The sequence below is a fragment of the Heptranchias perlo genome, chromosome 11 (genome assembly GCF_035084215.1).
Source record: "Heptranchias perlo isolate sHepPer1 chromosome 11, sHepPer1.hap1, whole genome shotgun sequence".
Taxonomy (NCBI): Eukaryota; Metazoa; Chordata; class Chondrichthyes; order Hexanchiformes; family Hexanchidae; genus Heptranchias; species Heptranchias perlo.
Window position 1 is genome coordinate 53,638,270 of NC_090335.1, and position 27,526 is coordinate 53,665,795.

Consider the following 27,526-nt stretch of genomic DNA (forward strand, 5'->3'; position numbering starts at 1 on the left):
TGATCATGCCTTGGGATGCCTGTGATGTATATAATACAAGACAACATCAAGGGCTGTATTTCCCTCTGTGTAAAACACAGCAGATATCTTTGTTTCTCCACTTCAAAATCGACAAGCTAACAAAGTTACAGGAATATGTGGTTTTAAAGAGTGCGATTCCTGAGAATGTGTTTTAATTAACGAAAATGGTTTTAAAAATAAAAGCCAAGTCCAATCATGTTCTCACCATATGTCCAAACGGGTGCACGAATAGGAGGGGTCAGTGGACAGCAATCAGGAATGAGAGCTCTGGCTGATTTTCCTCTTCCTTCCTTGCAAATCAGGGTGCTAGGGGCTAATTGTAACGTTCCTGTTACCACCAAGAAAAAGCTGCAAAAATATCTTCAAACTCTTCTCAAGCAGCTTGTATAAATGCAAAAATATTCACTAATCCAACTGGGAAATGCACAGTATTTCTGCTAAAAGGCTTATGGCAATTGCAAAAGTCTTGATTTACCTAAGAGGATTTTTCATGTGAGTATTTCCTTCTGTCATTGTCTCATACTCACATTCTGGCATGAGCTCCCCATTTAGACAACACTTTCAACATTCCAATGACTTGACAAGTCTGTACAGAGAGTAGCTGGAGCATACGGACTAGGAACATCAAAGGTCTGCATTGGGGTAGTAATATGAGCACTACAGTTGGTCCGTGGCATCCTGATTTGCAGGGAGCAGGAGGAAAATCAACCAGAGCTGTCACTCCTGATTGCTGTCCACTGACTCCTCCTATTAGTACACTTGAATGAGCATGTAGTGATTGAGCTTGGCTGTGAATCCATGTGCAGTTGAATAGCCTGCCAGCACCCATTGTAAAGGCTCACACGTTTTTAAGAACAACTGCAGATGCTGGTGATCTGAAACAAAAACAGAAAATGATGGGAAACACCCAGCAAGTCAGTTAACCTGCTGGATTTTAATGTAAGGAATCTTACAACACCAGGTTATAGTCCAACAGTTTTATATAACCTGGTGTTGTAAGATTCCTTACATTTGTCCACCCCAGTCCATCACCGGCATCTCCACATCATGCTGGATTTTAAGAGGTGGCTGCAGAGAAAGTGGATGCATGGTTTTGATCTTCCAGGATGTCCTAGATTCCAGAACGGTCCCCGTGGATTGGAAGGTAGCAAATGTAAACTGGCTATTCAAGAAAGGAGGGAGGGAGAGAGAAAACAGGGAACTATAGGCCAGTTAGCCTGACATCAGTAGAGAAAATGCTAGAATCTATTATTAAGGATGTAGTAACAGGGCACTTAGAAAATCATAATATGATTAGGCAGAGTCAACACAGTGTTATGAAAGAGAAATCATGTTTAACAAATCTGTTAGAATTTTTTGAGGGTGTAACTAGCAGGGTGGATAAGGGGGAACCAGTGGATGTAATATATTTGGATTTTCAAAAGGCATTTGATAAGGTGCCACACAAGAGGGTCTCATACAAGATTAGGCTGATGGGATGGGGGGTAATATATTAGCATGGATTGATTAACGGACAGAAAACAGTAGGAATAAACGGGTCATTTTCGGATTGGCAGGTTGTAACTAGTGGGGTGCCGCAAGGATTGGTGCTTGAGCCTCAACTGTTTACAATTACTTAGATGAGGGGACTGAGAGTAATGTATCCAAGTTTGCTGACAATACAAAGCTAGTTGGAAAGTAAACTGTGAGGAGGATGCTAAGAGGCTGCAAAGGGATATAGACAGGTTAAGTGAGTGGGTGAGAAGGTGGCAGATGGAAGATGATGTGATGAAATGTGAAATTATGCACTGTAGTAGGAAGAATAGAAAAGCAAAATTTTTTTTTTAAAAGGTGAGACACTAAGAAATGTTGGTAGTTAGAGGGATTTGGGTGTCCTTGTACATGAATCACAAACTTAAGCTGCAGGTACAGCAAGCAATTAAGAAGGCAAATGGCATGCTAGCCTTTATTGCAAGGGAGTTGGAGTATAAGATTAAGGAGGTTTTGCTGCAATTACATAGGGCTCTGGTGAGACCACACCTGGAGTACTGTGTACAGTTTTGGGTCTCCTTACCTAAGGAAGGATATACTTGCCTTAGAGGGGGTGCAATGAAGGTTCACTAGATTGATCCTTGGGATGAGAGGGTTGTTGTATGAGGAGAGATTAAGTAGAAGGGGCCTATATTCTTGGAGTTTAGAAGAATGAGAGGTGATCTCATTGAAACGTATAAAATTCTGAGGGGGCTTGACAGGGTAGATGCTGAGAGGTTGTTTCCCCTGGCTGGAGAGTCTAGAACTAGAGGTCATAGTCTCAAAATAAGGGGTCGGCCATTTAGGACCGCGATGAGAAGGAATTTCTTCACTCAGGGTTGTGAATCTTTGGAATTCTCTACCCCAGAAGGCTGTAGATGCTCAGTCATTGAGTATATTCAAGACTGAGATCGATGGACATTTGGACGATAAGGGAATCAAGGGACATGGGGATAGAGTGGGAAAGTGGAGTTGAGGTAGAAGATCAGCCATGATCTTATTGAATGGTGGAGCAGGCTCGAGGGGCTGTATGGCCTACTCTTGCTCCTATTTCTTGTGTTCTTATCTTAACCTCCTATAGAGAGAAGTTTTTTCTTTCTACAGTTGTTGACTGAGCTGCTGTGTTTTCAGCCACCTGTGCTTTTGTAAAGACTCAAACATGTTGGGCAAAGTGCCAGAGGCCACCCAGGACCCATAGAACTGTATCCCAGTAAGAAGCTGATGCCTTCAGAGGAAGAAGGGAGTGAAGAAAATAGGTGATGAGAAAAATACTGAGAGTTCTGATATCAAAAAAACATACGTTCCTAATTTGCACAGAGGGCATAGCTTCAGAGTACTGTAGTGATTGACAATTTACAAGGGCTTATAAGTAAATCCATAACAGATGGTTTTTTTAACACTGAACAAATATTCACAATCCTGCTCTGCTGTCATAACTGAGGCAGAGTGGAAATTGTGAATTGCCAGTGGGTGGAGACACTAACCCCACCAAAGTTTCTGTGGTCAGGACATTCAACTAAAAGAGGCGACCTTCCTTTTTGTTCGGTCTTCTCTTTTCCCCCCTCACCCCCCTTCCCCTGGCTCCAGACTTGCTTAAAAACTGTTAGAACTGGAAGAAGTTAGAGATTTGAGGAAAGGTCATCGACCTGAAACACTAACTCTGTTTCTCTCTCCACAGATGCTGCCTGACCTGCATTTTCTGTTTTTATTCCTTTATACCAGGGCTGATTTCAAGTATTTCTGACTCTGGCCTAGAAAATCCTTTGAACCCCATTTCTGTCACTCAATTTCCCTGGACGCTGGCATCTTAAAATCAGTGGAAATGAAAATGATGTTTGTTTCTACAGGCAGTGTCTGTAACAGGTGGCTGATCCACAATGACATTTTTATGCCCTGGATACAAGTTGAGAATCTGCCTTATTGAATTTAAAATCCTCTTCCTCTTCTTATCATTCCATGGCCTCTCACCAAGCTTTCTCTGCAATGTCCACTGCTATACGCTTCGGTCCTACAACTGTAACCTTTTGTGCATCTGCCCTCCCTTCACCCCACCAGTGCTGGCTGAGCCTTCAATCACCTTGACCCTACTCTCTGGAACTCCCTTGCTAAGTTCCTGCACTTCTCCCCTTCTCTCCATTTTCTAAAAAAAAACTTCTTGAAATCAGTGTTTTCAACCAAGCTTTCAGTCACCTTTCCTAACTTCCGCACCATCACTCATTGTATGTTCCTTTATTTCCTTTTATCTATTTTATTTTTCTTCCCTTCTGTAAAGTGCTTTGGGACATTTTCTATGTTAAAGGCATCAAATAAATACAAGTTGATTTTTGTTGTTGCATAGCCCAGTTTCCTACAGCTCTTCTACTGTCAGTGAATGCCTATGTTTTATCATTGCCACAGTAGCATTACAAGATGATTTAAAGTAAAAATTTGTTTGATTTGCAGAAAATATTTCTGATCAAGCCTTTAACATATAAATTGCCATCTGACTTGAGCAACAAATCTATTTATAAGGTAATTCTAAATACCTGCACACCCTTAATGCAATATTTGTATGGGAAGCCATAACAATTTCCTGCAAACTCACTTCAGTACAGATTTTTTTTTCATTTTTAGAGGAAATTTCTATACATATATACAGATGATGTAAATAGTTTATTGTATTGGTGATGGTTCTTGCGATAATGTATAAAGAGCAATTTTCAGAAATTTTAGCTAATATACCAGTCAGTGTATTCCGATAAACTTGTCAGAGCAGTTGCATTTGATCACGTGCTGCATTTTGAAACAAGAATCAATTTTTGCTTAAGAAGTGTCAACATTTTCTTAAACATCACCAGTATATCTCCTGCACCGTTACTTGCAAGATACAGAGAAAACACCTGGGTCTAAGCAGTAGGGTGGGCTCACGGTGAGGCTGGAAGCGAGTGGTAAGCAAGGATCAAGGCATATTGGTCAATGCTTCCCTTTGATTCCTTACCTCCCTCGCTTGCTTCACTCCTGTCCTATTTCTGCTTCCCTCATTTTCTCCTTTCCTCCTGTCTCCTTCCCCTCCCTCAACATCCCCTTGCCCTCATTCCTCCCTCCCTCTTCCTCACCAGTCCATGCCCATAATATGATCAATCAGCAATGCTATAACACTCTATAGTCATGTACTTTCTACAATCATACGTTCATAGACACAAACATTTTAACAGTATACATAGATTCTCATGAATTCATGTAAGATGTATAGATATAATTCAGATTAGGGATCACTGAGTCTTTCAGCCAAAATTTAAGGTAGTTAAAATCATAGGATGGTGATTTATCACCGATAACAGAAACAGATTTTTCTATTAAAAGTTGCGTTGAATGCCATGATAGGCCCCCGTACCAATTTTTTCACCCAAGCCTATTTCATCATATTGCTGTAAAAGCTAGTATTAATTCTTCCTATGTAAAGAATGTAATGTGAATCTTCATTGTTTGTTTATAAAGGACATTTATACATCAGAAACCAATCCATTCCCTTTATCTTCATCCACTCGAAAAAGACGAATTCCATCTTCTTATCCCCAACTGTTCAGAAGGTCGGAATCTTCAGAAAGCATTCCCTTGTGCAGGAACAAAGACCCCAAATCATCAAAATATGGAAAAACAATAAGAATTCATGGGAAATCCAGGCCTGCTGCTGTCAGTTTGGAAAAACGATCCTACACTTCAGTACATTCTACTGAAGAAAATTCTATTAAGAAAACATTTATGGTAATGTAACTTTTTAAAAAAGTAGTACAACATTTTGAGTCTACATTAATTTAGTGGGATGATTGCTGGGCAGTCACGGTGGGCAGGTAGTGTCTGACATCTAATTACAGGTGATCACAGATTTCAGTGATATAATTTTGATCTTTAAAATATATATTGACAAAGTTGTCTATAATGACTGCCTTTGGTCTAAAAATTCACTTTAAAGTCAGAATCATTAATATTTAATGTTGGATTGATATTAAATAGTAGATGTGTCTTTCTATATGTAATCTTTAAAACAGGGTTCAGTGTATTCATTTGGCTGTTTATAGACAAAAGTTTGGTTAACAAGAACAGGTGTGATGGATATAGACAGAATGACCCCAAAAATCCTCAGTCCCACTCCATTGGCATTAGTGCAGCAGAATGGGCACATTTGCATTTTTTTGACGAGCACCCATGCTGCTATGAATGCATCTTGGGCACCCACAGTGAGGGGAGCAAGGAATGCGGTGCTGGGTGGCTGCGTGTTGCCACTCACCAGAAGTGCAGACATGAGGCTGATCAACCAATCCAAGCAGTGATATCCTTGATGTTCATGGTCCTGCAGATCATAATTCCAGACCTCAGTGGGCCTCACTCCTTATGGCGCTGGGTTGCATGCCATATCAGTGTCCTGCTGTGGAGAGGTGGGACATTTCATTAACATATTTAAATCAGGCACCCACGATGCAATTGGGAGCCCGATTTAGATTTAACAATTGCCAGCTGGGTATTCAAGGGGTCGGGAAACCCAACAGTAAAAGAGAGGCGGGAGCTGCCTTTTATAGCACTCCTTGTGGGCCAGAAGGAGCAGTAGTGCTCCCCTTGACCCCTCAAGGAAGCCTTTTGCTGATCGTGGCCCGTCTCTTCCTCCATGTCGCGATCGGTGACCCCGCCCCACCCCCACCCCAGCATCCAAAGCCCCGATCTCTCGCACATAGAAAATAGGAGCAAGAATAGGCCATTCAGCCCTTCGGGCCTGCTCCGCCATTCAAAATGATCATGGCTAATCGTCTAACTCAGTACCCTGTTCCCACTTTTTCCCCATATCCCTTGATCCCTTTAGCATTAAGAAATATATCTCTCTCCTTGAATACATCTAATGACTTGGCCTCCACTGCCTTCTGTGGTAGAGAATTCCACAGGTTCACCACCCTCTGAGTGAAGAAATTTCTCCTCATCTCTGTTCTAAATGGCATACCCCGTATCCTGAGACTGTGACCCCTGGTTCTGGACTCCCCAGCCATCGGGAACATCCTCCCTGCATCTAGTCTGTCTAGTCCTGTTAGAATTTTATATGTTTCGATGAGATCACCTCTCATTCTTCTAAACTCTAGTGAATATAGGCCTAGTCGACCCAACCTCTCCTCATACGTCAGTCCTACCATCCCAGGAATCAGTCTGGTAAACCTTCGTTGCACTCCCTCCATGGCATGGACATTCTTCCTCAGATAAGGAGACCAAAACTGCACACAATACTCCAGATGTGGTCTCACCAAGGCCCTGTATAACTGCAGTAAGAGATCCCTGTTCCTGTACTCAAATCCTCTTGCAATGAAGGCCAACATACCATTCACCTTCCTAACTGCTTGCTGCACCTGAATGCTCGCTTTCAGCGACTGGTGTACAAGGACACCCAGGTCTCGTTGCACCTCCCCTTTTTCCAATCTACCACCATTCAGATAATCTGCCTTTCTGTTTTTACAACCAAAGTGGATAACCTCACATTTATCCACGTTTTACTGCATCTGCCATGTTCTTACCCACTCACCCAACTTGTCTAAATCACATTGGAGCCTCTTTGCATCCTCCTCACAGCTCACATTCCACCCCAGCTTTTTGTCGTCTGCAAACTTGGAAATGTTACATTTAGTTCCCTCATCCAAATCATTAATATATATTGTGAATAGCTGGGGCCCAAGCACTGATCCCTGCGATACCCCACTAGTCACTGCCTGCCACCCGGAAAAAGACCCGTTTATTCCTACTCTCTTTCCTGTCTATCAACCAATTCTCAATCCATGCCAGTATATTCCCCCCAATCCCATGTGCTTTAACTTTGCACACTAACCTCTTGTGTGGGACCTTATCAAAAGCCTTCTGAAAATCCAAATATACCACATCCACTGGTTCTCCCCTATCCTACTAGTTACATCCTTAAAAAATTCCAGTAGATTTGTTAAGCATGATTTCCCTTTCATAAACCCAAGCTGACTTTGTCCAATCCTGTTAATGCCCTCCAAGTGTTCTGTTATCACATCTTTTATAATAGACTCTAGCATTTTCCCCACTACTGATGTTAGGCTAACTGGTCTGTAATTCCCTGTTTTTTCGTTCCCTCCTTTTTTAAATAGTGGGGTTATATTTGCCACCCTCCAATCTGTAGGAACTGTTCGAGTCTATAGAATTTTGGAAGATGATCACCAATGCATCCATTATTTCCAGGGCCACTTCTTTTAGTACTCTGGGATGTAGATTATCAGGCCCTGGGGATTTGTCAGCCTTTAGCCCCAGTAATTTCCCAAGCACTTTTTTTACTAATACTGGTTTCCTTCAGTTCTGCCCTCTCACTAGACCCTTGGTTCCCTAACATTTCTGGGAGGTTAATTTTGTCCTCCTTTGTGAAGACAGAACCAAAGTATATGTCTAATTGTTCTGCCATTTCTTTGTTCTCCATTATAATTTCACCCATTTCTGACTGTAAGGGACCTACATTTGTCGTCACTAATCTTTTTCTCTTGACATATTTATAGAAGCTTTTACAGTCAGTTTTTATGTTCCCTGCTAGTTTACTCTCATACTCTATTTTTCCCCTCTTAATCAATCTCTTTGCCCTCCTTTGCTGAATTCTGAACTGCTCCCAATCCTCAGGCTTGCTGCTTTTTCTGGCAATTTTATATGTTTCCTCTTTGGATCTAATACTATCCTTCATTTCTTTTGTAAGCCACGGTTGAGCCACCTTTCCTGTTTTATTTTTGCACCAGACAGGAATGAATAATTGTTGTAATTCCTGCCAACGTTCTTTAAATATTAGCCATTGCCTATCCTCCGTCATCCCTTTTGGTAAAGTTCTCCAATCTATCATAGCCAACTCGCACCTCATACTTTCGTAATTTCCTTTATTTAGATTCAGGACCCTAGTTTCGGATTCAACTACTTCACTCTCCATCTTAATGAGGATTTCTATCATGTTATGGTCGCTCTTCCCTAAGGGACCCAGCACAAAAAAATTGTTAATTAATCCTTTCTCATTGCACAATACCCAGTCTAGGATCGCCTGTTCTCTAGTTGATTCCTCAACGTATTGGTCTAGAAAACCATCACGTACACACTCCAGGAATTCCTCCCCCACAGTATTATTGCTAATTTGGTTTGTCCAATCTATATGTAAATTAAAGTCACCCATGATTATAGTTGTACCCTTCTTGCATGCATCTCTAATTTCCTGTTTAATGCCCTCCCCTACATCTCCACTACTGTTTGGGGGCCTATAGACAACCCCCACCAACGTTTTCTGCCCCTTGGTGTTTCTTAGCTCCACCCGTACAGATTCCACATCGTGATTTTCCGAGCCAATATCCTTCCTCACTATTGCATTGATTTCCTCCTTTACTAACAACGCTACCCCACCTCCTTTCCCTTTTTGCCTGTCCTTCCTAAATATTGAATACCCCTGGATGTTCAGTTCCCATCCTTGGTCACCCTGCAGCCATGTCTCTGTAATCGCAACTAAATCATACCTGTTAATATCTACCTGCGCTGTTAATTCATCTAGCTTATTTCGAATGCTCCCACTTTGACACAATGCCTTTAGACTTGTCTTTTTAAGATTGCTAGTCATCTTAGTTTTATTTTGCACTATGGCCCTAATTGTTTTACGTCCTTGTTTTCTCTGCCTTCCACTATTGCTTCTTCCCTTTCTGTCTTTTGTTTCTATCCTTGTTTCCCCCTCCTCTGTCTTCCTGCTCAGGTTCCTTCCTCCCTTCTGATTGCCTGTAATCGTCCCCAAGGGTCCCTGGCTACGGCCTCCTGCCGTTGGTTTTCCCACCTGCAGCTGGCTATGAAACAGAAGAAAAAGATTGTCATCAGGTTCTGCTGTTAAATTCGGCAGGACCGCTACGTCCCTGGCCTTGCTGGTTTTCCTCACACTTCCCCGCACCCCCACAAATATCGGGGCCAAGGTCTTCTATAATTCCTATAAAATTTGAATTGTTACTCATCCATTTGGAATTGATTTCAATTGTTATTCCAAGGCTTCCCAACCTAGAAAGAAACATTTGCAAGCCCTTCAGAAGGAAGAAGTCAACACGCACATCTTTAAAGTAGAAATTCCACAGAGAGAATTAGCAAAGGAGACAACAGAAGAAATAATTGCAGTAAGTAAATTTTTTTGAAGCATTAGTGAAACATTTCAAAAATACTTTCTTCCAGTCTGCTTTCCTCATCTCCCAAAACCATTCATAGGCCCATTTGAGCAGATAGCTTGCTCCGAGGTCTTCAAAAGTTGCTATGAAACTATCGTGGCCACCCTGCAAACAAAGAAGTTGCCGGCTTCCAATTTGGCACATGGCACACTTCCATGGAGGATCTGGGGGTAAATTTTAATCCCCAAGAACGGATGGGTTGGGGGTGGGGTGGGGTGTAAAAATCCTCCATTTTCAGAGCAGGACCGCATCCTGGCTCCAACACACCTGCTTCTGGGTTTAACCCAGTTTGTGTGCGTGTGGAGAGTAGACATCAGGAAGTCTTGCCCCCACTTAAAGCCGGCGGGCCGATACTTAAAAGGGCAGTGTACTTCAATGAGATACTTGGGGTACTTAATATTTTGTTTGTTGGATTAATAAAACAAATTTAACCTTACCTGTTCGGGTTTCCCATTGCTTCCCACTCATGTCAGGTGAAAGCAGGTGGGAAGGGCCAAATCCATGAGGTGAGTGCCTTTTATTGTACTGCTTGTGGGACTGGAGGAGCAGGAGTACTTCTTCCAAATTCTGGAATTCCCTATCCAACCAAAGAACCAAAGGCGACATGAAGAAAAACTTTTTTACACAGCGAGTGGTTATGATCTGGAATGCACTGTCTGAGGGGGTGGTGGAGGCAGATTCAATCGTGGCTTTCAAAAGGGAATTGGATAAATATTTGAAGGGAAAAATTTGCATGGCTACGGGGAAAGGATTGGAGAGTGGAACTTGCTGGATTGCTCTTGCATAGAGCTGGCACAGGCTCGGGGCTTGATGGGCTGAATGGCCTCCATCTGTGCTGTAACCATTCTATGATTCTATCCAGGCCCAACAAGCTCACCTGGCCGACAGGACCCCCGAGATCGAATCCCCCCCTCCCTTTTGCTGGTGGAAGCCCCCACCACCACCACCAGATGTCCGACTTCACCCGAGCCCCCCCCCCACTCAGCCTCGGGGCGGGGTGGGGGGGCGCTCAGCTCCCCCGCCCCATCTTCCCGGCCCATTATCCCTCACTCCCTCCGATCCCCTGCTGCAGCAAGCCTTCCTGCCTGACGGTCAGTAAACCCGGAAGTGCAATTGATTGGCCTCGTTGCGATCGCAACCCACCCACTTATTTGCTGGGTTTCACACCTGGAAGTCCCCCCTCACTCCCTTCCAGCCTTGCAGTTAAAATTTTTCCCCTGGTGTGGGAGATCACAACCCAAAATTGATCCTCCCAACCTTGATTTTACACCCAAAAACGGGCTTAGTGATGTTTAGTTTCTCCCCCTGTGTCATGTCATCTATCCTTTTCAAATGTCCTGTGAGCTTACAACATTAATTGTATCCAAATCTGGTGTTGTTCTCTGTAGTTCCATGCTCTGGCCATCAGGTGGCATTGCAGCAGATTCGTTAACCTGCCACTGAATATTTTTGATAATGAGAATTTTTTCTCATAATTTGGAAATTGGAAGTTTCAGTTAAAGGGTGTAAACAAAATAAATAGCAAAAATTACAACTTCACATTAATATAATTACATTTTTCCATTAAATTCTCTTTTTTTATTATTTGTTCATGGGACGTGGGTGTCGCTGGCATGGCCAGCATTTATTGCTCATCCCTAATTGCCCTTGAGAAGGTGGTGGCGAGCTGCCTTCTTGAACCACTGCAGTCCGTGTGGTGAAGGTTCTTCCACAGTGCTGTTAGGGAGTTCCAGGATTTTGTCCCAGCGACAATGAAGGAACGGTGATATATTTCCAAGTCGGGATGGTGTGTGACTTGGAAGGGAATGTGCAGGTGGTGTTGCTCCCATGTGCTTGCTGCCCTTATCATTCTAGGTGGTAGAGGTCGTGGGTTTGGGAGGTGCTGTCGAAGAAGCCTTGGCGAGTTGCTGCAGTGCATCCTGTAGATGATACACACTGCAGCCACAGTGCGCCGGTGGTGAAGGGAGTGAATGTTTAGGGTGATGGATGAGGTGCCAATCAAGCAGGCTGCTTCTGCTTTGTCCTGGATGGCGTGAACTTCTTGAGTGTTGTTGGAGCTGCACTCATCCAGACAAGTGGAGAGTATTCCATCATGCTCCTGACATGTGCCTTGTAGATGGTGGAAAGGCTTTGGGGAGTCGGGAGGTGAGTCACTCGCCACAGAATACCCAGCCTCTGACCTGTTGTAGCCACGGTATTTATGTGGCTGGTCCAGTTAAATTTCTGGTCAATGGTGACCCCCAGGATGTTGATGGTGGTGGATTCAGCGATGGCAGTGCCATTGACTGGCAAGGGGAGGTGGTTAGACACTCTCTTGTTGGAGATGGTCATTGCCTGGCACTTGTCTGGCGCGAATGTTACTTGCCACTTATCAGCCCAAGCCTGGATGTTGTCCAGGTCTTGCTGCATGTGGGTACGGACTGCTTCATTATCTGAGGGGTTGCGAATGGAACTGAACACTGTGCAATCATCAGCGAACATCCCCATTTCTGACCTTGTGATGGAGGGAAGGTCATTAATGAAGCTGAAGATGGTTGGGCCTAGGACACTGCCCTGAGGAACTCCTGCAGCAATGTCCTGGGGCTGAGATGATTGGCCTCCAACAACCACTACCATCTTCCTTTGTACTGGGTATGAGTCCAGCCACTGGAGAGTTTTCCTCCTGTTTCCCATTGACTTCAATTTTACTTGCTGCCACACTCGGTCAAATGCTGCCTTGATGTCAAGGGCAGTCACTCACCTCACCTCTGGAATTCAGCTCTTTTGTCCATGTTTGTACCAAGGCTGTAATGAGGTCTGGAGCCGAGTGGTCCTGGCGGAACCTAAAATGAGCATCGGTGAGCAGTTATTGGTCAGCAAGTGCCGCTTGATAGCACTGTCGACAACACCTTCCATCATTTTGCTGATGATTGAGAGTAGACTGATGGCGAAAATTGGCCGGATTGGCTTTGTCCTGCTTTTTGTGGACAGGACATTCCTGGGCAATTTTCCACATTGTCGAGTAGATGCCAGTGTTGTAGCTGTACTGGAACAGTTTGGCTAGAGGCGCAGCTAGTTCTGGAGCACAAGTCTTCAGCACTACACAGCCGGGACGTTGTCAGGGCCCATAGCCTTTGTTGTCTCCAGTACACTCAGCCGCTTCTTGATGTAACGTGGAATGAATCGAACTGGCTGAAGACTGGCTTCTGTGATGGTGCGGATATCGGGAGGAGGCAGAGATGGATCATCCACTCGGCACTTCTGGCTGAAGATGGTTGCAAACAGTTCAGCCTTGTCTTTTGCACTCACGTGCTAGACTCTGCCATCATTGAGGATGGGGATGTTTACAGAGCCGCCTCCTCCCGTTAGTTGTTTAATTGTCCACCACCATTCACGACTGGATGTGGTAGGACTGCAGAGCTTTGATCTGATCCGTTGGTTGTGGAATCGTTTTGCTCTGTCTATAGCATGTTGCTTCCGCTGTTTAGCACGCATGTAGTCCTGAGTTGTAGCATCACCAGCTTGGCACCTCATTTTTCGATACGCCTGGTGCTGCTCCTGGCATGCTCTTCTACCTTCCTCATTGAACCGGGGTTGTTCCCCTGGCTTGTTGGTAATTGTAGAGTGAGGAATATGCCGTGCCATGAGTTTACAGATTGTGCTGGAATACAGTGCTGCTGCTGCTGATGGCCCACCGCGCTTCATGGATGCCCAGTTTTGAGCTGCTAGATCTGTTCTGAATCTATCCCATTTAGCCATGATGTGGAGATGCAGGTGATGGACTGGGGTGTACAAATGTAAGGAGTCGCACTACACCAGGTTATAGTCCAACAGCTTTATTTGAAATCACAAGCTTTCGGAGCTTTGCTCCTTCGTCAGGTGAAATCACTTCACCTGACGAAGGAGCAAAGCTCCGAAAGCTTGTGATTTCAAATAAAGCTGTTGGACTATAACCTGGTGTTGTGCGACTCCTTACATTTATCCCATTTAGCACGGTGATAGTGCCACACATGTTGGATGGTGTCCTCAGTGTGAAGATGGGACTTCGTCTCCACAAGGACTGTGCGGTGGTCACTCCTACCAATACTGTCATGGACAGGTAGATTGGTGAGGACAAGGTCAAGTAAGTTTTTCCCTCGTGTTGGTTCGCTCACCACCTGCTGCAGGCCCAGTTTGGCAGCTGTCTCCTTCAGGACTCGGCCAGCTCGGTCAGTAGTGGTGGTACCGAGCCACTCTTGGTACCCAGAGTACATTTTGTGCCCTTGCAACCCTCAGTGCTTCCTCCAAGTGATGTTCAACATGGAGGAGAACTGATTCATCAGCTGAGGGAGGGCGGTAGGTGGTAATCAGCAGGAGGTTTCCTTGCCCATGTTTGACCTGATACCATGAGATTTCATTGAGTCAGGATTCAATGTTGAGGACTCTCAGGGCCACTCCCTGTATCTAATCCTAACTGTATATCACTGTAAGGCCACCTCTGGTGGGTCTGTCCTGTCAGTGGGACAGGACATACCCAGGGATGGTGATGGAAGGATCTGGGACGTTGGCTGAAAGATATGATTCTGTGACTCTGGCTATGTCAGGCTGTTGCTTGACTAGTCTGTGGGACTGCTCTCCCAATTTTGGCACAAGTCCCCAGATGTTGGTGAGGAGGACTTTGCAGGCTCGACTGGGTTTGGTTTCCCTTTGTCGTGTCCGGTGCCTAATGATCCATTCGGTTTTATTCTTCTGACTTTTTGTAGTGAGATTGTACAACTGAGTGGCTTGCTAGGCCATTTCAGAGGGTGATTAAGAATCAACCACATTGCTGTGGGTCTGGAGTTACATATAGGCCAGACCGGGTTAGGACGGCAGGTTTTCTTCTCTAAAGGACATTACTGAACCAGATGGGTTTTTACAACAATTCGGTAGCTTCATGGCCACCATTACTGATGCTAGTTTTTTTTTATTCCAGGTTTTAGTTAATTGAATTTAAATTCCCCAGCTGCCGTGGGGGATTTGAACTCATGACTCCGGATTATTAGTCCAAGCCTCTGGATTACTAGTCCAGTAACATAACCACTATGCTACCGTACCCAAATTTTGTCTCTTTTTAATGCCTTAATTAAAATTTACTTGACGATCTTAGTCTCTCAAACTTGGGCTTTATAAGAATATTTTTATCCCACAACAGTTGAGAGCTTTCAATCATCTCTCTGCATTTTGACCATGTGCAGTTTGCAGAATTTTCCAAAATACAGTCTGTGCATCAACAAGATAGGAAGGTGTGTCACCTCATCCTGAGAGGATTCAATGTTTCTGTGCTTTTTCCAAGAGACTTTGAAACATAATGAAGATTGAATTTTAAAACCTTTTAGTTTAGGCAAGTGATGAATTGATATGAATGTCTTACAATTGTGTTTTTCTTTTATGAACTCACAGAAAAATAAGCAGCAAATGTGAACAGAAATAGCTGTTACCATGTGAGAGACAGCAGTGTGAAAATTAACTGCTGTTCATGTTTTGTTTGTGGCTAGAAAATAAACCAGAGCTTGTTTATAGACAACAGATGTTTTTAGTCATTGTATACATTCAGTTTAAAAAATCTCTCAGCCTTTTTGCGGCGTAATGATTTTTTAGTGTAAAAACTTGGAAATTGCATGCTTTGAGCATTTTATTGGGCAATTTTTGTTTGTTTGTTGAAATTTATGTCTGTTAATGACTGTATAAGCTGCCAAATTCAAAATGTCAGGAAATTGTGCATTCCCAGCCCATGATTTTTTGTCCAATAATTTTAACAAGTAGAAAATTTATGCTTAAATGCTTAAGGGCATGGAAATAAGGATATGAAATTTTGATGATGGGAGAATTTGATTTGCAGGAACACTATTAGGGATGTGCACCTGATGGTTGAAAAGAGCCAAGCACAGTTTAGATCCCATTCATCTAGGCCCATCTCCAGCAACCGTCATGTTCCACAACCCTCTCCCAAGTCCTGCTGGACCTCAGGATCTCCCTCCTCAGACTCCCCCTGCCTATTTCTAGATCCCATGATGCCCTCTGTTCACGAACTCCTAGACCACATTTCCAATGCTCCCTGCTCCAATAACCTCCCTGAATGCTCCCTGACCTTGAGAACCAACTCCCCAAATTTCCCTAGGTCCCAGGATCCCGCTTCCAGTGATCCCAGATCTTTCCTAGTGTTCCTGGAAACTCCCTCTCCAGTGTTCCTGGGAGCCCCTTTCTGGAGCTCCCAGTCACTGGGAGCTTAGCTCAAAATACTGCGAGACGTCATCCCAGTACTGCCAGATCCCTGGGCCACCCCAATGTTGTTAAATCAGTGTACCTAGTAATACTACTCTGCATAATACCACATTCTTATAAAATCTGGGCTCACAGGAAGCATTGCAACAGAAGGTCTATTAGTTAGTGAAACAATGGGAAGAGTGGTCTATAAATTAATTACATTTAATAAATCCTTCTTTAACTTAACCAAATGAACAGTGACAGTTTTTACATTGCTTTTATAATTTATTATATTTACTTGCAGGTTCCAGTTAGTAATGTTTACAGTAAGGATCCTACATCATCAAACAGTAAGGCAACTATTAAGTACATATTTACTCTGTTCTGAATCATGCTGATTTTTTTTAATGCCTGATGCAGTTTGCATAACAAATATGGTTGGCTCTTGGAAGGTTACTCAATTTGTGGAATTTCACTTCGCTTAAACTAGAACAAGAGATATTAAAAAGTAAGTTTACTGCTGATGGGTATTTCTGAACAAAAAAAATCTGTGTTCTGGTAGCAACAAACATTCACCTCTTACGGAGGTATTTCAAGTAAATGACTAAATCATGGCACAGTCCTGTAAATCTGACCTCCTTACCTGCTGAATAATTCTGAGTTTGATCCTAGAAAGTGTACAGATTGCCTAGTTTTTAATTCCTATTAGGAGAGGAAAGTAGATCGTTGCTTTCCTTATTATCCAATATTACTGAATTTATTTTATTTTGTGCCCTCTGCTCATGCAAGGTTATAGGTCCCCCCTTTGATTGCCCAGTTGGCCATTTTTCAAGTGAGATTGTAGAATGTCAGTGCTGGCAAGCTGTTCAATTGCTGCATTCCACCCAACTCCCTCCCTACCCCACAATTATCGTACTGTGATGGAGCAAACACCACAGGAAATAGGGGAGAAGCATGCTGTGGCGACAAACAGGAGAGAAGTAAAAAAAGGAGTGGAGAAAAGTATAGAGATTAATGGAGGTGAAGAAGGAGAGAGAAATGGGTGGGAAGGAGAAAGAAACAGGTGAGGAGGAGGGAGAAATGGGAGCAAAAAGATGAATGGCAGTGAAGATGATGGAGAAAAAAGAATTGGAGGACAGAAAGAAACAGGAATGACGGTGGAGGAGAAAGGAACTGAAGTGAAAGAGGAGGGAGAGAAACAGCAACGGGAACAAAGGAGGGGAGAGAGGAACGGGAGAGTCAGATACAGAAGTGAAGGAGTGAGCGAATTTTAAGTGAAGTGGGTGACTGAGAATAGAAAGTGAAAAGGAAAGCAAGTGATGACAAAGTAAGTTTTGTAGGTATACTAATATCCATTGATAGTTAGGGTCAGAAACTATGAAAAAAATGTTTCTAGACCAGGCACTGTAAAGTTTAACATAGTGAGACCACCCCAAACAAATTTGAGAATTACTGGTTTATGACTGACCACTGGTCTGTGCTGTGTAGAGAGCATTCTGCAGGTGTCCTGAAGCTGATTGCAAACATTAGTAAGCGTCAGTGATGCAGAATCCTGAACTGCTCTCGCAGTGGTCCTGTTGCACTTTGGTCTGCTGTAATTTTTTTATCAACTCCTGCACATTATTGTGATTAATCACTATAAATTCATTAATTTGCAGGCAAATACATGACAATGCAAGCATTAGTAAAGAAAGAACCTTTGAAGGATGGAGATACTGTTGGGTTCATATATAAACCATATTTTCGTTGGGAAGTGAAGAAAAATGTAATAGTTTCTTTTGGTAATGAACGGTGAGCTGATAGTCATGTTTTTAAATTAAATGGAACGGGAAATAGATGTGGGTTTATGGCTCCATTACGATATTATGGTTTTTAGCAGAAGCTTAGATATTTTCTACATTCCACTCCATTTAAGTATATACCTTTTTGTAAAGTTAGGAGCTTTTGTACAAGTTGTGAACTCAATATTTTCCATAAATTGAATGAACTGGTATTTCTTTACATCCAATTTTTTCCCCATTCAATTGTTGATGTGTGATGTCAAAGAGAAAGATCACTGAAAAATCTGGGATGGTCTTATATGATGGGTTTGTAAGATTACATTGTGCACAGTCATTATCACAAAATAATGGTTGAATTCTTTTTTAACCCATTTTCTTGTAAAGCATAATACGACAAATGGGGAAAAACATAAAACAATGAATAATTAGATAAATGAATACTCAAAAATGATTCAAATCTCACCATTTTGCTGACAGCACGTTATTTTTTATTACTCAGGTTTCAGAGTGAAAATGTGCGGGATGGCACTGCTGGTAGTTCACTCTCTGCTCCTTGCAACATTACAGAACATATGGATATCAGTAATGAAACAGTAGAAGGAATAGTAAGCTGCTTTCAGTAGGTTTTCTTTGTGTTCCAGTATTTTAAATTGCTCAAGTTGCATGTTGTAAATGAAATTTGAAGATGTGACAAAATTATAATTATATTTCATGTAAATCAAGTGTGTGTGTGTGTGTGTGTGCGTGTGTGCGCCTTTTTAACAGAGAAAAACATTCCAAATATCAGTGAGTTTTCTATCTCAATAGTGCCACCAAGAAAATGATACAATAATTTAGAACTTAGAAAGTTAAATGTTGAAAATCAAAACTGCACAACTGGTAGTACTTTTATATTGTGTTGAAAAGCATTAAACTGCTCAGCATTACTTTGTTTGAACAGAGAATTGCCTTTTAAATAAAGCATAGATGTAGGATGATATAACTAAAAGGATTTTTTTGATTGTTGTTGAGGAATCTCTTGAGTCATTTTATACCACCAAACTACCATATACCAAAGGAGAAACTTAATTGTATGGCAGCAGAAGAACTTGTTACTTTTCCCATGGTAAGTCTGCTGTTAGCCATTTGTAGTATAACATATTAAAGTGAAAGAGACCCTCTTACCATAATCATTGTTAATCTTTACTGTATAATCTAACATGCTAGCTTCTCTAACCCTTTTTGTGCAGAACCAAGAAGCTCTGAAAGTCCAGGAGCCAGAGAGTCCAGCAATTATGCTAGGATTGTACCTGCTATGGAAGTCTTTCTGGGTTCAAGGGAGTTTGCCCAATTAGCCTGCCAATAGCAGGTCCCCACACCATTCGGGGCTCATCTGGGGCACGCATAATACTAGGAGAATTGGGAAGTCCAATGGAGATTATCGAACGTATGAGAGGGGAAGCCAAGTTCCCTTTTCAGAAACAACTTTGTGGAGTTTCAGCAGCCATCTTGGCATTGAGAAATATATATATATATTTTAAATTGATTCCTCTTCGGGGGTCCAGGTTGAACCCAAGGTGGGCCTCACTTCCACCCCTGTTGTCAAGGTACACCTGGTCTGACCAGGCATACTTCTGCCGCCCATATACAAAGTCCCACTCAAGACCCGGGAAGCAGGAACTCTGACTTTTGTCGTCCCTGGCCTTGCCCCCTCTTGTCAGTAGTCATGTTTGGGGTGTTTGGTGACTCTGTTCCCAATTATTTTTATTTTTATAATTAAAATGGAATGATAGCAACTTTGTTTAGTAGGCATATTTCTCACAAAGCCTTAGAAAGTCTGAACAGATCGTCATTAGTGGCTGACCTTTTAGATCACGCAGAATTTCCCTTGCTAATTTCATGAATCCTCAGCTCACCCTTCCCCCAGTAAGCCTAGCATTCTTAGGTTTATCCATTTTGAAATTCACAAACTTATATTCGTTTGTTTGCTATTTAGCTAATCATTGTGTGCTTCTTCTGTAGTATCACTACTTTATCCATTATGAGAAAAGTTTAAGGGAACGACTCCAATCTTCATCTGAAAATGTGATCACAAGAGCTCAGGAAATGGAGCAGAAAATACAGCAGGCTGAGACAAAGCTGAAAGAAACTAAAGAGAAATTGAAATTCTATCGAAAAGTCACTGTACAATTATTGAACAAGATTCATACTGTATGTCAATCCTGGTGTACTTCTGCTTAATTGTTTGCAAACAAGTAGTAATTATAGTAACTTAGATGTAGTTTTATTCCTGTAATCACCCAATACTGATAAACTAAACACTTAAATTTTGAATAGAAATGGAAAAAAAAAAATTGGAAACCCTTTTCGTCATCCTGTTTTCCTCATTCATTCTCCTCCACTTTCTCAATGTTAGATTTTTACACTAGACATTGGATGAGAACATTTTGGCCCGTGTGATTTGATCATAAAATCATATGGCTTTGACCATGATTTTGCTTTGGACATAATAAGATGTCACAAATCAAATAATATTTTCCCTTCACTAGTGAAAATTAGAAATGTAAAGTCTGTTAATGGATATTTCTCTTTTGTGGGAGCTGAAGAAATTTTCTTTGGCCTTATTATGGAACAACAGGAATCTTTGGACAGTAATTTCCCTTTGCAGGAAGCATGTGTGTAGTCCTGTTTCACTGAGAAGAGACTAGAAATAATAGGGCCAAATTCCCTGAGTTTAGCATCTGTAAAATGTTTGCTAATCATTTGCCCTTGTTTTGCAGTTGAAAAGCACTGCTGCTGAATTTCCAGTATGGCTTTTCAGGTGTTTGCACCTATCTGTGCCTAAAGAGGTGGCACCACTGTAAATTGCATGCAAATGAGTGTCTAAGACCTGTGCACTCAGATTTCCTGCTGGGTGTAATTCAGCAGCAAACTGGTTATAAAAAAACCTTGATGTGGAGATGCCGGTGATGGACTGGGGTTGACAATTGTAAACAATTTTACAACACCAAGTTATAGTCCAGCAATTTTATTTGAAATTCACAAGCTTTCGGAGGCTTCCTCCTTCCTCAGGTGAATGTGGAAATGAAATCCTCGAAGATTTCATTTCCACACCACCTGAGGAAGGGGGAAGCCTCTGAAAGCTTGTGGGATTAAAAATAAAATTGTTGGACTATAACTTGGTGTTGTAAAATTGTTTACAATTATATATTCCTGGCCCTGGGCCCAATAGCGCACTTCCAGCAGTGGTGCCCAAGGTATGCGCTCATTAGAATCACCAGCAAATTCAGGCAATCCAGTATTTACTATGGCACTGTGCATCTCATTCTAATGAACTTTTGGTGTATTCCACTCACTGTGCCCTCTTTCCCCCCCCCCCCCCCCGCTCCCAACAGCGCTGCCCAGGAAATTCAGCCTTAATATGAGCATAGTAGTTATAGCGAACACTACTTTAGGTGGCTGTGGAGGTTGGCCCTTATCACTAGTAATAGTTGCCCAAAATATAAAAATAAAATTGACTAACCCCGACACGCACTTTCAACCAATCAACCTAATTCATTTTGCTATTTGGCTTTGTGGCCTAGCATAATTCACTTTTACCAACAGGTGGAAAATTTACTTACTGAGGTCAAAAATCTGTGGGCCCAGCACCTCTCTGTAAGTGCTAGGATGTGCTCACCTTTGGGGTTGACCCCACTAAAGTTTGCAGGGCCAGGGGGAGGGGACCAATTTAAATATCCTGGGCAGTCACCTGAACTGGCAGAAGAGGCTGGGAATCCTGGTGGAGTATGCCTGAAAGCAGTGATCTGGGTCATTTGGACACTCCATTCCTGCCTTTTGTCAAATTTGATATAGGCCAAGTGCAGGCAATTGGGACGAGCTTAGTGGTATAAACTGGGCGACATGGACATGTTGGGCCGAAGGGCCTGTTTCCATGTTGTAAACTTCTATGATTCTATAATGTATTAAAGGAAAAAATCAATCATTTGCATAATGAAGTGTCATTGGTACACATACATTCGCACCAAATTTCAATTTTTGTCAGTATAATTGAAAATGTATTTTCATGCAGTAATTTTTCTCTCTCATTTTTCATCAGCCAATTCCACTGCATACTGAAGATAATTCTGAATATTTGGAAGAGTTAGCTAAAACTTTCGATGAGGATGCAAAGCCTTCAAATATGTTGAGTGATTAAAAACAACTGAAAAAAGTTGCAAAAGTGGGTTCAGTCACCAGAGACTAAATGACCATAGTCTAACATTTAGGATTATCTCCTTCCATTTACTGATTTTAGTGAAAAAAATGAGTATCAAGCCAGAAGAAAAAAATCCCTTAATGTTTCTATCAATAATGTCATGCCTTTTTTATTTTTATTTTTATATAATAGAGGACCATAAAAATGACTGAAGAACATTTCTGGTCCACATTTATTTTTTTGCAGCTTATTTTTGATTCTTACTTGAATATTAATATGCGCTATAAGCATGTCAGTGTTTCAATTGTTGAAGTTTCTAATTGCGTAAGTGCGAGACCTAACATAGTATTCGAATAACAAAACTTTAAATAAATCATGTTAAATGCTGGATTTCTCTTTTAGTCCACATTTATAGGCACCTGCAATTTTATTAACCAAGAATACTTGCAACTTTTTAAAATATGAGATCACAAAATATCTTGGCTCTAGCTTTATTGATCATTGAAACATTTTATGGTTACAGATGATTGGCAACAGTGGACTATTCAGTGCACAGTTAAGAGTTCATAATACTTGTATGTGATATCTTTGGATTTTTTTCAAATAATGTTTTGACAAAAAAAGTCAGTGCTTTTTGTCAAGCTTTAAAAGTGTACCATTTTCTTAGTTAAATAATCAAGAGTAACAAACAGCTGTTATACCTTACCAGATCTGTACATACAGCTTGTTTATTGTTAACTTCTCAAATATTGGTTGTCACGATGGTGGAGGGAATTAAAAAAAAAATGATGATTCAACCTTTGTTGCCAAAATAAACTAGTGGTCTTTTTTGTTCATGCAAAATGTATAGTTATACTCACTATAAAACATTCCTCCATAAAAAGCATCAGCATCATTTCAGAAGATTAGTTTGATAAGTTGGAACTCCTTTTTAAAATGTATCCTACTTTGAATTCCCCCCTCCACCCCCCCCCCGACCCTGCGCACACACTTTCTGGTCCACCATTGACAGCAGAACGTCATGACCGTATCCTCTGGAATTCTTTTCTGTGGTCCTGATGCATTATCTCCTACCTTCAAAAGTCACAACTACACCTTCAGTCACCATCCCTAATTCCCAGACTGTGAGCATTTGTTTCAACAAAGGACAAATTTCAAGAACAATGCTTCTAAAGGAAGCAGTTTAGAGTATTTCAGTTTTTTTAGACTTTTATTTCCCCAGCTTTTGTATTCAGAAAAAAAATTGTAGTATCAAAATTACAGTACTGTGGATGCATTTATTCATACTATGCAAACTACTTAGTGTGAAAAATTGCTTAAAATTGCATCATAATCTTTCAGCCTAATAATAACAATCCATTAAAATATTTTCAATTTCTCCCATTCTCAGACTTCTGTGAGCAAAGTAACTGCTGTTCCTAAAAGAGATTTTAACTAGCAAAGATATACGTTAGTATCAAAGGATTTTAAACAATATTTTACTAAAAGAAATAGAAACTGCACAAAACCATTTACAGGCATTTCCAAACAGAGACCAATATGGCCAACAACATCAAGTGGAGGATTGAAGTTCTGCTCTTGTGTACTGGTGGTGCAGGTGCATTCTGGCACAGAGTGGATGAAAACTGGGGGCAGAAGCTGTGTGCTGGATTTGAACTGGCCCCAGATTTGCCATTGGGCTTATGCTGGGAGAACATAAGACTTGCTACATGGCATAAGCCTCATTGGGCTCACATGTATTTGGGGATGTGCCCTTGCTGCCCTGCAAATTCCAATGTGTTGCATCATTGGTGCAATATCGGGCCCGATGTTAGCAGGGCTGTGGGTTCTCGGTGAGGGGGCACGCGCCCAGTGAAATTAGTCAGTTTCCCGCGCAATTGTAGGATCCAATCCACTAATTGGATCCACTTACCTGCTCCTCCGGGTTCCCCACTGCTGATCTGCGCGTCGGGCGGGCTGCACATGCGCAGTAAGATCTGTCAGCTGGAGGTGCTCTATTTAAAGGGGCAGTCCTCCACTGACAGCTGCTGCAACAAATAGCAAAAATGACAGCATGGAGCAGCCCAGGGGGAAGGCTGCACCTACTCACCTCGCCAGTACTCACCCCGCCACTACCACGCAACCCAATCCTCATACAATCTCATGGCTCTATCTCATGCTCACCCTCTCGTGCATCTCTTTCACGGCCAGCCTCACTCAACCTGCCACTACCTGTGCTGCAGCCACAGGGCATGCATCACATATGTGCAGTAGGCAGCATAAGGCAAACGTGTCGTGAGCATGAAGGGGATGCACAAGGGTGTTTGAGGGTTTGTCATGGGTGTTACTTATATTGAATTTCTGATCAACTCACATTACACATTATATTGGCACCACTACTGCCATGTCTTCGCGAATCCTGTCTGGTTTGTGCAATAATGCCCGCTCCTGAGGATCACTATGAAGACCCACAACTGATGTCACCCATTGTGTCACTGCAGAGTGGGTGTAGGTGTATTTGCAGGGCTCTTCTGCGCAGACGACTGAGAGACATCGGCGATGTCCCCGGTTGCACCCTGGAAGGATGCGGAGGAGAAATTGTGGAGGGCAGTGGTGACTTTGACAGCGACAGGTAAGAAGATGGTGCTCGGGCCAGCTCGGCATGAAAGAGGCTGCAGATGTCCACGGCTACATGTCGAGTGACTCTGAGCCTCCGTGTGCACTGCTGCTCAGAGAGGTCCAGGAGGCTGAGCCTCGGTCTGTGGACCCTGTGGCGAGGGTAGTGCCCTCTGCGACGCATCTCTCTCTGTGGTAGCCTCCCTCCTCCTCTACAGGTGGATGTGTCACAGCACTCTGTTGTGGAGCTCCACGTGTCAGAGGTGGACGGCATGGCTGGCGAGGCTGGTGATGCTGTTCGCCCTCCGTGGAGGTTATGACTGCAGCTACTACGGCCCCCATCCGCAAGATGTACATCTGAGGGGGTCTGCAAGGTAGGTACATGTCTCCGGACCCCGGGGTAAGTGTGCAGGTTGGTGACTTTGACTGTCAGGAGGAGGGTGGTGGAGGCCAAACTTTGTCCCGAGTGACGGAGTGGCCTCCTGCAATGGGTGATGGTCTCCCCCCCCCACCTGTCAAATGGACCTTTGCAGCTGCCACAGGCTGACAGCTGCAACACGTCCATTTGACCTGGGAGTGTTTCCCCCAGTGTGGGAAACAGTCCCATTTTGTTCTAAAATCCCACATAGTCCCTTAATCAGGTCAGTTAATGACCTGAAATACCTACATAAATACTGTCAAGTGGCATCCCGCTGGCTTTAATTGCCTGCGGGATTCCCACCAGCGGGGCATGCGGCGCACGCCGGCGCGTCAGCGGGGAACCCGGAAGTGCGCAGGTTCGGGGCGGGCTCCGGTACCGCGCCGGGATTCTCCGATTTTCGGAGCCCTCCCGCGGGGAACGCACCCGATAGCGGGTGCTAAAATAGAGCCCATCATCACTGTGTGCCTATAAAACTTGGGAGCATTGCACACTCCTGCAGGCGCACAACCACCAGAAATATTGTTAATGCTGTCATGTATAACTTTCGAATATGTTATTTTTGGGTGGTTTTTTTTGCTTTCTTTGCATTGCATTTAAGTTCTCTCAACAATTCAATTGTATCTTTAATTTGTGTCTTTTGGGTTTGAATTTAGGTTTTCTTTCCCTAAAAGTGGATATCAGTGGGGGGAATGTGTCAAGGATCCACCCTCCATCAGTGAGAGGTTTACAGGGAGAATGAAAGGTGTGTCATAAGTGAATTTAGATCACTTTGTGCAGGTGTTAGAGCAGAGGGATTTGTAAAGAAAGCATTCCATGTGAGTATGCAGCAGGTAGAGGGTGAAGTCTGTGTGTGAGGGTAATTTTAACTTAACTCGGCCTGTGGGTAACTGACGTGATCAGATTGGCCGCCCATTTTACACCGCCCAAATTTACTTCCCATTGAAGTCAAGTTAAAATTACCCATGCCTGTGTGTGTATTGAAGGCATGCTGTTGCAATAGTTACCTTTAGTAAACTTCAGTGTTGAATTTCTTCCTTATTTGGGAGAATGGCTATTTTATTGCAGAAACTGCATTCATTTGCTCCTCAGCTACCTTTTCCACAGCAGCCCTGACTGCTTGCTTGCTGAAGAAGGTGCCCCTTGTTGGATAATTCCTTCCTTATCCTTTTAACAGATTTGAAAAGCTGGAGACAGTAATATGTCTGATAATTAGCTTCATTTATTAGTGTTACAAAACATTAATCTTAGAAGTCTATACAGAGCCGTACACAGCAGCCTTACATCTAACACTCACTTGCATAGGATTTGGTGAGGAACCGTGATAATGGCTCCTCCAAGCCTGTTCATGCTACCTGGTCTTGAAGATAGGTAAACATCTTCCAATGGAGTAAAACATGGCATCTCTTTTTATACCATTTGCTTTTATGGTCTACTTCCTGCTAGATGCAACGGTATCTGATGTTTAATGACTCCCAGTTCTTTGAACAGATTGCCTGATAGGCATGAGGGGTCTCATGTTTTTTCATAGCATGCTGTTATTTCCTATCATTGCCTGAGCCATAGCTTTGTTGCACAAAACCTTTGCTGTATGTTCTATGGCAACCTATTGCCTTCTACATTGCAGCAATCTCCTCTCTTACACTACCCCTGCTAGAATCTATTATTAAGGATGTAGTAACAGGGCACTTAGAAAATCATAACATGATTAGGCAGAGTCAATACAATTTTATGAAAGGGAAATTGTGTTTGACAAATCTATTAGAGTTTTTTGAGGGTGTAACTAGCTGGATAGATAAGGGGGAACCAGTGGGTGTAGTACATTTGGATTTTCAAAAGGCATTTGATAAGGTGCCCCACAGAGGTTGTTACACAAGATTAGGGCTCATGAAATTGGGGGTAATATATTAGCATAGATTGAGGATTGGTTAACGGATAGAAAACAGAGAGTAGGAATAAATGGGTCATTTTTGGGTTGGCAGGTTGTAACCAGTGGGGTGCCGCAATGATCAGTGCTTGGGCCTCAGCTGTTTACAATCTATATCAATGACTTAAATGAGGGGACCGAGTGTAGCGTATCCAAGTTTGCTGACGATACAAAGCTAGGTGGAGAAGCAAGCTGTGAGGAGGGCGCAAAGAGGCTGCAATGGAGCATAATGTGGGGAAATGTGAAATTATCCACTTTGGTAGGGAGAATTTAAAAAAGCAGAATATTTTTTAAAAGGTGGGAGACTAAGAAATGTTGGTAGTCAGAGAGTTTTGGGTGTCCTTGTACACGAATCACAAAAAGTTAACATGCAGGTACAGCAAGCAATTAGGAAGGCAAATGGTATGTTAGCCTCTATTGCAAGAGGGTTGGATTATAAGAGTAAGGGGGTCTTGCTGCAATTATATAGGGCTCTGGTAAGACCATGCCTGGAGTACTGTGTACAGTTTTGGTCTCCTTACCTAAGGAAGGATATACTTGCCTAAGAGGGGGTGCAACAAAGGTTCACTAGACTGATTCCTGGGATGAGAGTGTTGTCCTATGAGGAGAGGTGGAGTAGAGTGGGCCTATATTCTCGAGTTTAGAAGAGTGAGAGGTGATCTCATTGAAACATATAAAATTCTTACTTGTCAGGGTAGATGC

General features: G+C 42.6%; 1 protein-coding gene across 1 annotated transcript in view; it reads left to right on the forward strand.

Annotated features, from left to right (window-relative positions):
* Nucleotides 1-15,143, forward strand: part of LOC137326838 (ATPase MORC2-like) — a 70,488-nt gene extending 55,345 nt beyond the window's left edge. Inside the window, exons 18-21 of the mRNA XM_067992218.1 lie at nt 3,973-4,041; nt 5,008-5,274; nt 9,552-9,674; nt 15,123-15,143. Coding sequence (XP_067848319.1) covers nt 3,973-4,041; nt 5,008-5,274; nt 9,552-9,674; nt 15,123-15,143 — 480 coding nt within the window. The remainder of the gene's footprint in view (nt 1-3,972; nt 4,042-5,007; nt 5,275-9,551; nt 9,675-15,122) is intronic.
* The last annotated feature ends 12,383 nt before the right edge of the window (nt 15,144-27,526 follow it).